A 12,735-nucleotide genomic window follows, 5' to 3' on the forward strand; every position below is an offset into this window, starting at 1 on the left:
ATTAAGTTGAAAAACTGCAAAATTGAGACTCCAGGAAGTGAAATTTTTAGTAGGCTTCTGCTGATAGACACATATGAAAGTATAAGAGATTATTCTACATTTTGGAACTGTTAGTTTCTTGCTTGGGAAACCAACTTTCTTTGTGTTCCCTTGTCCTCACAATGGATGGCTCTACTCATCCTGGGGCCCTTACTTTTTAATTTTCCATCATCTGTTCCTGTCTAAATGACCTTATAGTGATGGGAACTGTAATGAAACCAGAGATGATGTATTATTCAGATTGTTTCCCATTATTTTGCAAATCTTGTTCAGTTTTTACCCGTATTTTCATGCATAACCATATTTAAATCTATAACTTTCTCCCCCAACCCTTCCATCTTATTTCATTCATTTTAACTTGCTTACATGTAGAATATTCAGGACACAGTGTAATACTTTTTTCTGCGCTTGCTCTAACAACCAATGGATTGCACTCTATGAAACATTGCTTGTTAGAGAGAGCAGCCAATGGTTTAATCATTCAGATGACTAGGATTCCAAAAATCTGAGCAAATACATTGGCTGTTCAAACAAACAATCTGTAATGAGTACCCTCTGTATCACTTGGGAATTAGTGAAATGAGGCTTCAAATGAAGCAATGGTACAAAATAAGACACAGCATGCTATCCCTATGTAGGTTGTTACTTCACAGTTGAATTATAGAACTGAATTTCAGTGGGAGTAAGTGTGGCTTGGCTTGATGGACAACAGTCTGCAACCATTGAAGCCAATGATTCAATTGTGACATTTCTGTTCATTACCACTGAGGTGAAAATAACTTTATCTTCCTCCTACAGGACACTGTCCTATGACGCAAGTTACTTCTCATTGTAAATGATAAAGTTTTATGTAGTCTCTTCAGTTCTTCAAAGAAATTCTGCATAGTTTTTTAGTGACTAGAGAAAAGAAATCTTGCTGCCTGCTAGTTGATTTAATTTTTGATTCTTGCCATTTAGTTGTCACCAGTTGTGGTTGTATAAACTGTGAATGAAATGTATTGTATGGAATGATACTACATCAGTGTTTTTTTGTGCTCTGTGATTTCTGTTAATATTCTTTTCATAATACACTGATGGAAAAAATTGAAACACTAAAAAATAATTAAACAATGGAAAATCCAGGATGGAATGTAACAATATTATGAAAAGGAAAGTTGCTACTCACCATATAGTGGAGATGCCGAGTCGCATATAGGCACAACAAAAAGACTGTTACAAATAAGCTTTCTGCCAGCAGGGCCTTCATCAGAAATAAAACACACACACACACACACACACACACACACACACACATATGATTGCAGTCTCTGGCAACTGAAGCCACACTCAGTAAAGTTGAGTGTGGCTTCAGTTGCCAGAGACTGCAGTCATATGTGTGAGTTGCATTTGCGTGAGTGTGAGCGCATGCGTCTGTCATCTATTTTTGATGAAGGCCTTACTGGCCGAAAGCTTATTTGTGACTGTCTTTTTGGTGTGCCTATCTGTGACTCAGTGTCTCCTAAAAATAATTAATGTTGGGTAATGAATTTTTGAGGATACATTTGTCTATGTAACCTATAGGATACATTTGTCTAGGTAACATATGTAAGTGATTAATGCTGCAAGATTACAGTTTAGTGTAAGCACAAGATAAGCCATTGCAAATGTGAAATAGTGGTACATTAATAGCCAGCGTAACCACTGAAGTCACTTTGTTGGGTGGAGTTCCATGCCTGTTGCACTTTGTCAGTCAATACAGGGATGGATAATGCTGTTCGTGAATGATGCTGGGGGACTAAAAGGAAATATTAAACATATGCAAAGAAGGAAAGCACGAATGGCCAAAATTTGATTGACTCATGAGATAGCATCATGACAATACTGAAAAACATGAACTGGCGTACGCTTGAAGATGGACATCAGTTATCTTACAAAAGCCTACTTACAAAGTTTCGAAGGTATTTAAGAATATACTACACTTGCTCATCTATCACTTTCATAGGGTCTGCAAAGACAGGGTCAGACTAATTCCAGTGTGCACACAGGTATTTGAGCAATCATTCTTCTTGTGCCTCATACTATGTTGGAGTGGGAAGAAAACCTATTATGTGGTACTACGGAAAGTACTCCCTGCCATGCACTTCATAAGTATGGATATAGATGTAAATATGATTGCCATGGAACTTCTGTTTTTTAAAGTCTTTAACAAGAAGTTCTTGCCATTCCAATGCTTCAGTTTCAAGATAACTTGTGACAAGTTTAATTCTAACTTTTCTATCCCAGAATAGAGCTTAGATAGCATGAAGAATTATTAGGGAGACTAAAAGGTACACATCTCCTACATGTTGGTAACTTGAAAATCTGTTTGATTGGTGGATTTCGATTTCTAGACAAAACTTTCCACCACCTGCTGTATTTTCAACAGTTCTTGATATGGGCTGGCTTATTTTGGTTTGTACACCTAGGAAGTATTCATTCTGTATGGATTTATTTTTTTACAGAATTCAATGCTACTTGTTTTACTGGTTCCAGTATCTTTAAATGCACTAGATGTGTATTTTCTTTCAGTTATTATTTTGAGAAATACCTTCTGTAAGCTGTGGTGTTAACATTTCAAGTACCTCACTGATGTGTCTGATGTCTTTTCTCAACTGAGACCTTTCTTCTCTTAACTCAACGATGTCACTCCAGTTTCACAAATTGAGGAAATGAAGTGCCCTATGACTACAGTAACAATGAGTCATGGTTGTAATCAATCAACTCATACAAATATCTGGGTGTAACAGTTTGTATGGAAATCAGTATCTCCATCTACATAACACTCCACAGCCACCACATGGTACATGGTGGGGGATACCTTTTACCACTACTAGACATTCCCTTTCCTATTCCACTCGTATGTGAAGTGAGGAAAAAATAACGGTCTATGTGCTTCCATACATGCCCTAATTTCTCTTATCTTATCTTTATGATCCTTACACGAAATGTCCTTCGGCAGCTGTAGAATCATTGTGCAGTTAGTCTCAAATGCCAGTTCTCTAAATTTTCTTAGTAGTGCCTCATGAAAGGGATGTCGTCTTCCTTCCAGGGGATTTCCATTTGAGTTCACAAAGCATCCCTGTAATACAACGGTGATTCAGATGAAAACCTTAAAATTCTGTAAAATATTGAAATGTTTTGTGGTGGAGTTGGTAGGTAGCAGTAGTTTTCCTTGAGATTCAGAAAGTGAGCAACAGATGGCAGAGTGATGGTACAATGCAGGAGAAGGCAGCAGCATCCACAACAAGATGACCGCCCCACTATCAACATGCACCACAGTTGAGCACAGATTTGAAGATGAATATTGTTTCAGCACAAAATATTGCTCACAATGCACTACACTTCAGTAAGATGTCAGCAAGATGGACACCACATCAGTTGCCTGCCGAACTGAAAGACTCTTGCACCGATGCCTGTGAAGAACTTTTGTATCATTTCTGTGTCCAAGGTGATGCAGTTCTGGAGAAAACTGTTATAGGCAATGAGACATAGATTCACTGTCACCAACCAGAAATGAAAACATCAAGCAATGAATGGTGTCACAGCTCATCACCAAAACCAAAAAAAATTCCACACTCAACCATCTATGAAAAAGTTGTGCTCATTCTGTTCTGGCATGCAAATGGAGTCACTTTGGAGCTTTACATGGATAGGGGAGTCACATTTACCTATCTTATTCAGACATGCTGAAAAATCAACTTTGCCCTGCAATCAGGAGTAAACAATGAGGATTTCTGACTTCAGAAGTATTGCCACAGCATGACAATACCTGATTGCATATGGCCTGTAAGACTGTTGAGACTATCCAGGAAATAGAATTTTATTGTGTAGTACATCCCCGTTATTCTTCAGATGTCACTCGTAACGATTTTCATCTATTTGGTGCACTCAAAGAAGCAATGGCAGGAGGCATTTCAGAAGTGATGAAGAGATGAAAAATGTGTGGCATGACTGTCTGAACCCGTAACCAAAAGAATTTCATCATGGTTTCTATCCACTTATGAAGCTGTGGAATATGAGAATCGAGTTTTTTTTAAAAGGGCGTATCTCATGCTGAGTAAATTTTTCAGGGCACACAAAAAACTATCAACTCCAAACTACAAAACATAGATGCTTTTTCTTGGTTTTATGTGATTAGTACAGTAATATCTGAGTTTATGTGAGAAGGATTTTCTCCTTAAGTAATTATGCTATGTGTAATTGAACTATAAACTTTGATTTATGCTCTTTTAAAAAAATACATCCTAAATTTAAAAAAACCTCATGTCAGAATTAAGCAAACTTTGCTTTTTTTTAGTTTCGTTTAATTATTTTTCAAATGTAAACAAAATACTATTAAGAGCAATGGTTTATGATACAAATCACAATAATTACTAAAAAAATATAACACCAGTACTGTCATCAACTAGAGTACATGCAATGCATTCTTCTTATTCTGTGGCATTTTCAGGTTCAGTTGGCCAAGAAAATAGTTCTGTGTAGAAATACATGTACTCTTGAGGAACGTAGAGTTCGATTTTCTTCAGGTCTTCAATCTTTGCTCTTTCCCAGAAGAGTATGATGGTGATGATGGCGGAGCAGGTGTCATTGAACTGAGAGCCATGAAGAAAGTGTGGCAGACCAGATCATCTATTGTTGAATACCCCTTAATGTAACCATTTCTTTCATGGGAATAGACAAAGTGATAAAGAATACTAATTGAAAACTTAATTCTTTCATTTCCGGGTTTGCTTTTAGTCTCCTCAGAGATAGCATACTTCTTGTAGTGCAATGGCCACCAGCTTTTGAAATCTAGAATTTCTGTGGTTGCCACTTCTTTCACCACAAACTTTCCTGGTACAGAACTCTCTATAATATGACAAGCAACCTCGTACACTGAATAGATTCTATCAGTTTTTTTAGAAGTTTTGCGATGATTCCAAAATCACGGTCACAAGGTAAAAAACTGTGGCCTCACACAGGGAAAAATTGTTGTCTTTTCTTAAATCGACCTGTGTCTGTGAGTGAGAGAAGATATCGAGAAAGTGTCTGATTTTTGTTTTGGCTTGTGCAGTTATCTGAAAATAAACGGAGCTCTGTTTTATTTTGAGGCACCTCTAAATCTGAGAAAAAAGAACAGACCTCATCTGGGGATTTTCTGCCATTCCCTTCATGGTAAATATACAATGTACTCTTCTTTTCTTTACTGTTACTGGTGCAGAATATACTAACAGTAAGCTGTCTTAAATAGAAAAGCTCCTGAACTGGAATCTTCTGCATTTGGTCAATTGTGATGGACAAAACATGGCTTTCTTTTTGCCCCTCTATAGATAATTCATGCTTGAGAGCAGAATAAAACTTCCTACTCTTGCGTTTATATATTAATAGTTCGGTTGTAGCTGTCCTTTTAGCAACCCCATTAAGATGAGGGGCTTTAATTTTCTGGTTAAGTTCTTCACAGGTACAACATACATCTACTTGAAGGCTACCAAATCTGTAGCCAAAACTCTTGTTAAAATCGTTTCAGTATGTGTAGTATGAGACAGTTCTGAATTCGGGATATTTCATTCTGAGCAGTTTCCACGTTGTTTTTATTGATAGCTGAGAGTTCAGATAGCATATTTTGTCCTGAGAATAATGCCATTCATACAGTGGGAAAGATCTAATATGATCGTGAATCGCCTCATGCATTTCAGGTGCGAGACATCTGGTAATACCTCTACCTCTTTTTATCTTCTGGAGTACATCCAGCCATTTTTAAATCTCTGATTCTTCTGACTCACTTTTCACTCACAGAAAAAACTGAAAGGAAAGCTTTCATGCACACCTTCCTTCCATCACTTCCTACAAGAATGTGGTAAGAGAAAGTAGCACTTTTCACTACCTTGGGATTAGTTCTACTCTCTGGTCTTCTCTGTTTAACTTCACCTACATCAATCAAACCTTGTAGATACAAATCCTGGACATTCTTACTAAGAATATTGTAAAATTTTGAAAACACATCCAAACGGTTGTCTCCCCCCAGATTGTCTAAACACTTTCTTGTACATCTAACAGAAGAAAGAAAAAGAAAGAAACAAATGAGTAATTGTTGCTGTAAATACAAGTAGTACATGGTCATTCTGAAGATGACGGAGGCTACCAGTTAAAACAACTTTGGTTACCTATCAGTACTATTGTTATTAATTGTTTTAATGATAAACATAAAGTATAGCTTTGAAACAATAATGTATTGATAAATCATTAACACAAAAACAGTACAAAATAATGGAAGCAAAGTGGCTTACCTGCAGGAAAATTCAGGTTTTTTAGCCTCACATAGTTAACATAACCTTCACCCTTGAGTCGGGCTGCTTTTACTTTGTTTACCTTATATAATGACGGATTGGCACCACATTTTCTTTTTCAAGATTTGTCAGCGTAATCACCACTACACACACTATCAATGTCACTCGTTTTATCGTTTGATGTGAACTAATTGTCAACTGAACAGCAGTGGAACAAAGGCTGTATATCACAGGGTAGAAAATAAGTGGCAAACTGAAACAGCTGTTTACAATGCAGCCAACAGTTTTTTTTTAAAAAGAGGCGGAAGTCGGTGACATACGCTCATTTAAAAAAAACTACCATCTTCAGTCTAGGATTCTCGCTCAATGTGGAGCATTAGAAACCCCCTTTTAGAACTAATCAATAGGCATATCGGGTTTCTGAAACAACAAAAAACTGAAAATCGGTGAAACGATGAGTTATGCCCCTTTAAAAAAAAACTCGATTCATGTGCATTCAGTGTCAGGAGACTATGTTGGAAAATGACATGTAAATATTTTTTATTCATTTTCACAATTAAAAATATTATAGCACTTATAAGGTTTTAATTTGAATCACTTTGTGTGTTGATCGAACCTACTGGTAACAAATCCTTTAATCTGGCCTGGTGGGGATCCCACACACTTGAACAGTATTCGAGAATAGGTCACATTGATGTTCTATATGCAGTCTCCATCATAGAAAAGCTGCACTTTACTAAAATTCTCCCAATAAACTGAAGTTGACCATTTGTCTTCCCTAGTACCACCGTCATGTGCTCATTCCATTTCATCTCTCGTTGCAAAATTACGTGTAGATATTCAGTTGACATGGCTGTGTCAAGCAACACGCTACTAATGCTGTATTCAAACATTACAGAATTATATTTTATACTCATCTGCATCAATTTACATTTTTCTACAGTTAGCATAAACTGCCATTTTCACAGCAACTATAAATTTTGTCAGTCATATTGTATCCTCCTACAGTCACTCAGCAACACCACCTTCCCATAAACTACAGTTCTTCAGCAAACTGCTCACCCCATTAATCAGATCATTTATGTATACAGGGAAAAGAGCAGTCCTATCCCTCTTCCCTGGGGCACTCACTATTCAGGGCAACATACTTCGTTCTTTTACTGTAGGAGTCTTTGAGCCACTCACGTACCTTGGAACCTAATCTGTATGCTCGGACCTTCGTTAACAGTTTACACTGGGGCACCATGTCAAACACTTTCTGGAAATCTAGGAATATGGACTCTATCTCTTGTCCTCCATCTGTGGTTTGCAAGATATTATATCAGAAAAGGGCAAGCTGAGTTTCACATGGCTGACACTTTCTAAATCCTTGCTGATCGTGAACAGGAGCTATTTTTTCGCAAGGAAATTTATTGTATTTGAACTGACAATGTGTTCAAGAATTCTGCAGCAAACTGATGGTAAAGATATTGGTCTATAATTTTGTTGGTTCATTCTTTTACCCTGTTACTTACAAGAGTCACCTACACTTTTCTCCAGTTGCTTGGGATTTTGTGCTGGGTTAGATATTCATGATACATGCAAGCTAAGTAAGGGGAATTGGGATTCCACCAGGACCCAGCACTTATTTGTTTTCAACTCTTTCAGTTGCATCACTACACTGGAGGTATTACTGTGTCCACCATAAGGGAGTCTGACCGATGGTCAAATGACGGTATGTCTGTCTGATCCTCAGCCTCCTTCAGTTTATTTGAAAATCAGTTCATTACTAGAAGTTTTGTGTGTTTTACACAATCTGCAGAGGTGCCATGTACATTTAATTTAACAGCATCATTTTCTCCTCTTAAAACTGAAATTCATGACATTTGTTTTCTTTATGTTCAATGTGACGTTATTGCATGTTGACCAGTTGTAAACTTCATTGAGGTTTTCATTTCCTTTCTCTGTGATGAATCCTTTTGTTTTTTCATTGATTATAAAATTTCTGCTATCAGTAAAGATAATTTTTCCCCCATGAGTATCACCAGTGGGTAACTTGTAATTGTTTAGCAGGGACAGTATTGGATCTAATATGCTACCCTGACCAACTGTTTTATAAATGTAATTTGGTTTTAATCATTATAACACAGTCCATACTGCTAAAGAAGAGCGGTGACAGTTGAAATGGCTTGGCACATCTACCACAACCAATCACAGAATACGATTTTTTACATGTCTCTGTGATACTACCTCAGCATTCTGCAGCTCTATAGACATTGCAACCACCAGTAGCTTTTTGCACTTCACAGCTGAAAACTGGCAACAGCACTGTCATCTGTCAAAACTCTTCTTTCTGACACTACGTTCTCCAGTGAGTGGATGTATTAGTTTGCAGTTCCTTCTGGTGAACAAATTACTAGTGAATAGCAGTAGATTTACTGATCAATCTGCCCCTTTTTAATCAATGTTGAGGTAAATGTTAAATGGGTTTTGATGTATTACAGTAGTATGTTTCAATCTGCCCCCTTTTTAATTAATGTTGAGGTGAATGTTATATGGATTTTGTTGTATTACAATAGTATGTTTAAACAGAGACAGTATTAATAGTGTAAGAATTTGTGTGCATCAGTTTGGCTATATAAATTAACGTAAGTTCCAGTTATTGAGAGCGACTTTATATTGATACAAGTAGAACATGTGGTAACCAGCAACTGGCACAGAAGCAGTTGCAACAGAGTCAACAGAAATAAAAATTTAAAAATAGTGTTGAATCTACAGCTATTAAATTGTTTTCAGATGCTTTCTTCAAGAAAAATGTGGATGGAAAAAAGAAACATTAAAATTTACAAGAGCAGAGAATGAGGAAAAGCAGCTTAAAGGGGATGAAGGTTACATGTGGAAATATGTGAAAACTCCAAAGTTAGAGATTTAGTGGTATTCGGAAATTTATGTATCAGTCCTCCACTTGTTAAGTAGCTTCAATGCCAACTTGTCATAATGATGAACAGCATTCACTCAGAAACAAAATACAACAAGCCAGTATATGGTCATATAATTCCTTACCATAACTAGTGTGTGAACAGGTGTATTATTTTGTGAGATCAATTTAGTGTAATAAAAACCACAAAAAATTCAAGCAACCAGCCACAGATTTCAGATAAAAATTTAAGAACTGCGATATCGCTCATCAATTCTGTTAGGCCACTACTTCCTAACATTGATTTGCCTGAAGCCCTAGTTTATTTTCTGGAGGTGCTAGGAAATTAGCTGGAATGGATAAATAGAGATCATGAAAAAAAATTTACCTGCTGCGAACAGTAACAACAGCAATTGTAATTATGTATTTGTTGTGTAAGGTATATTACCAAGAAAAATAGAAGAGACATTCAATATGATCAGATTTTTAGTTTTACCTTCACTTAGAGTACTGAAATCATAAATTTTTGGCTCTTTCTTTTGTGAAAAAACAGTCAGATCACATTTTTATGTTATTGGCAGATTGGGTACAGTTAAAACAAAAGCTTTCCTCCTTTATTTTTTTCTGTGTTCTTCTTCTTCTTCTTCCTTCTCCTCCTTCTACATATACTTTATGTTTCTTCCATTAGCACTTTGTTCTTTGCAAATTGCCAATCCAGTTTTAGGGATATAGTTATGTTCAACAGGTTTCAGCAAAACAGTATTCTCAATCTCTTTGTCTCTCTCTTGTTTTAAGCTTAAATTTTGTTTTGTTTGTTTCATGTTGAATGCAGAAGACAGATGGGAAGGAGGAACACTCAACAATCATAAAGTGTCTGCTTGTCCAACAGCAACAACATCTACATCTGCAACAACTAGCAAAGCTAGCAGTGGAGTTGGAAATGCAGGAACAGGAAACAAACGTCCTATCCAAATAAACAATAATTTGGGCACACCTGTTTGGAATCAGAATAGAGTTGGCTGTACGAGAAACAACAAGCCTAATTCAGAAGAGAGGAAAGGTATCAAGTTCCGTTAAAGTCTCTTTCCTTACATTAATATCTTTGTTAGTACAATCTCATGAATGGTAGTGAGTAAATTGTGTTTGTTTCGTACTGTTCTGTTTTCCCCCATTAAGGCTAACATTAATGCTAAATGTTTCTTAATTTTAGGGTAACCAGAAAATAACCTCCGTTAGGTTGTTAATAAGCCAATGAAATAGTTGCAGCAAATGTAATAGAAAAACCTTAAAAGTACACATATGTATAACTTCTCTGTATCCAATATTGGAGAGCCCTGGCAGTAGTGACAATATACAGTTTGGTCCATTGATTGTGACAGGGCCAAATATCTCACGAAATAAGCATCATACGAAAAAACTACAAAGAATGAAACATGTCTTGCTTGAAGGGGGAAACCAGATGGCACTGTGGTTGGCCCGCTAGATGGCGCTGCCATAGGTCAAACGGATATCAACTCCGTTTTTTTTAATAGGAACCCCATTTTTATTACATATTCTTGTAGCACGTAAAGAAATATGAATGTTTTAGTTGGACCACTTTTTTCGCCTTGTGATAGATGCCGCTGTAATAGTCATAAATAGATGGCTCACAATTTTAGACGAATGGTTGGTAACAGGTAGGTTTTTTAAATTAAAATACAGACTGTAGGTACGTTTGAATATTTTGTTTCGGTTGTTCCAATGTGATACATGTACCTTTGTGAACTTATCATTTCTGAGAACACATGCTGCTACAGCGTGATTACCTGTAAATACCACATTAATGCAATAAATGCTCAAAATGATGTCCGTTAACCTCAATGCATTTGGCAATACGTGTAACGACATTCCTCTCAACAGCGTGTAGTTTGCCTTCCCTAATGTTCGCACATGCATTGACATTGCGCTGACGCATGTTGTCAGGCGTTGTCGGTGGACCACGATAGCAAATATCCTTCAACTTCCCCCACAGAAAGAAATCCGGGGACATCAGATCCGGTGAATGTGCGGGCCATGGTATGGTGCTTCAACGACCAATCCACCTATCATGAAATATGCTATTCAATACCGCTTCAACCGCACGTGAGCTGTGTGCCGGACATCCATCATGTTGGAAGTACATTGCCATTCTGTCATGCAGTGAAACATCTTATATTAACATCGGTAGAACATTACGTAGGAAATCAGCATACATTTCACCATTTAGATTGCCATCGATAAAATGGGGGCCAATTATCCTTCCTCCCATAATGCCGCACCATACATTAACTCGGCAAGGTTGCTGATGTTCCACTTGTCGCAGCCATAGTGGATTTTCCGTTGCCCAATAGCGCAAATGACGACGGTTTACATTACCGCTGTTGGTGAATGACGCTTTGTCGCTAAATAGAACACATGCAAAAAATCTGTCATCGTCCTGTAATTTCTCTTGTGCCCAGTGGCAGAACTGTACACGACGTTCAAAGTCGTCGCCATGCAATTCCTGGTGCATAGAAATATGGTACGGGTGCAATCGATGTTGATGTAGCATTCTCAACACCGACGTTTTCGAGATTCCCGATTCTCACACAATTTGTCTGATACTGATGTGTGGATTAGCCGTGACAGCAGCTAAAACACCTACCTGGGCATCATCATTTGTTGCTGGTCATGGTTGACATTTCACATGTGGCTGAACACTTCCTGTTTCCTTAAATAACCAACTATCCAGTGAACGCTCCGTACACTTGGACGATGTCATCCAGGATACCGAGCAGCATACATAGCACATGCCCGTTGGGCATTTTGATCACAATAGCCATACATCAACACGATATCGACCTTTTCCGCAATTGGTAAACGGTCCATTTTAACATGGGTAATGTATCACGAAGCAAATACCGTCTGCACTGGCGGAATGTTACATGATACCACGTACTTATACGTTTGTGACTATTACAGCACCATCTATCACAAAGCAAAGAAAGTTGTCCAACCAAAACATTCATATTTCTTTACGTACTACACGAATATGTAATAAAAAATGGGGGTTCCTATTTTTAAAAAAAACACAGTTGAAATCCGTTTGACCTATGGCAGTGCCATCTAGCGGGCCAACCACAGCACCATCTGGTTTCCCCCTTGAAGCTAGACGAGTTTCGTTCTTTGTAGATTTTTGTTTGACGCTTATTTTGTGATATATTTCACCCGGTCACTATCAATGGACCACCCTGTATAAGGGAAAAACGAATTGAAATTTTTGTTGGAAAGGGCGCTCAGCTTAGGTAGTTCATGCAGCAATGTTGACTATCATGCTGTGGTAGTTTAATGGTTAGCATTTCTGCCTAGCAAGCAAGAAGACCCGGGTTCGAGTCCCGGGTCCCGGCCACACCACGAATTTTAATTCATTTCGTCTGCTTCGATCATTATGCCAGACTATTGATTTGTAGTCTCAGGCCCATTCTCAGGTCAGTTGTTAAACTTTTATCTGCCACTTAT

At 37.6% G+C, this 12,735-nt stretch overlaps 1 protein-coding gene across 2 annotated transcripts in view; it reads left to right on the forward strand.

Moving 5' to 3' along the window:
- LOC126477457 (uncharacterized) overlaps positions 1–12,735 on the forward strand; it is a 195,624-nt gene that overhangs the window by 11,506 nt on the left and 171,383 nt on the right. Inside the window, exon 2 of one of the 2 annotated variants that reach the window (XM_050103617.1) lies at positions 10,052–10,279. In XM_050103617.1, coding sequence (XP_049959574.1) covers positions 10,052–10,279 — 228 coding nt within the window. The remainder of the gene's footprint in view (positions 1–10,051; positions 10,280–12,735) is intronic. The other variant, XM_050103618.1, reaches the window with a different exon arrangement.

This window comes from Schistocerca serialis, chromosome 1, assembly GCF_023864345.2.
Source record: "Schistocerca serialis cubense isolate TAMUIC-IGC-003099 chromosome 1, iqSchSeri2.2, whole genome shotgun sequence".
Taxonomy (NCBI): Eukaryota; Metazoa; Arthropoda; class Insecta; order Orthoptera; family Acrididae; genus Schistocerca; species Schistocerca serialis.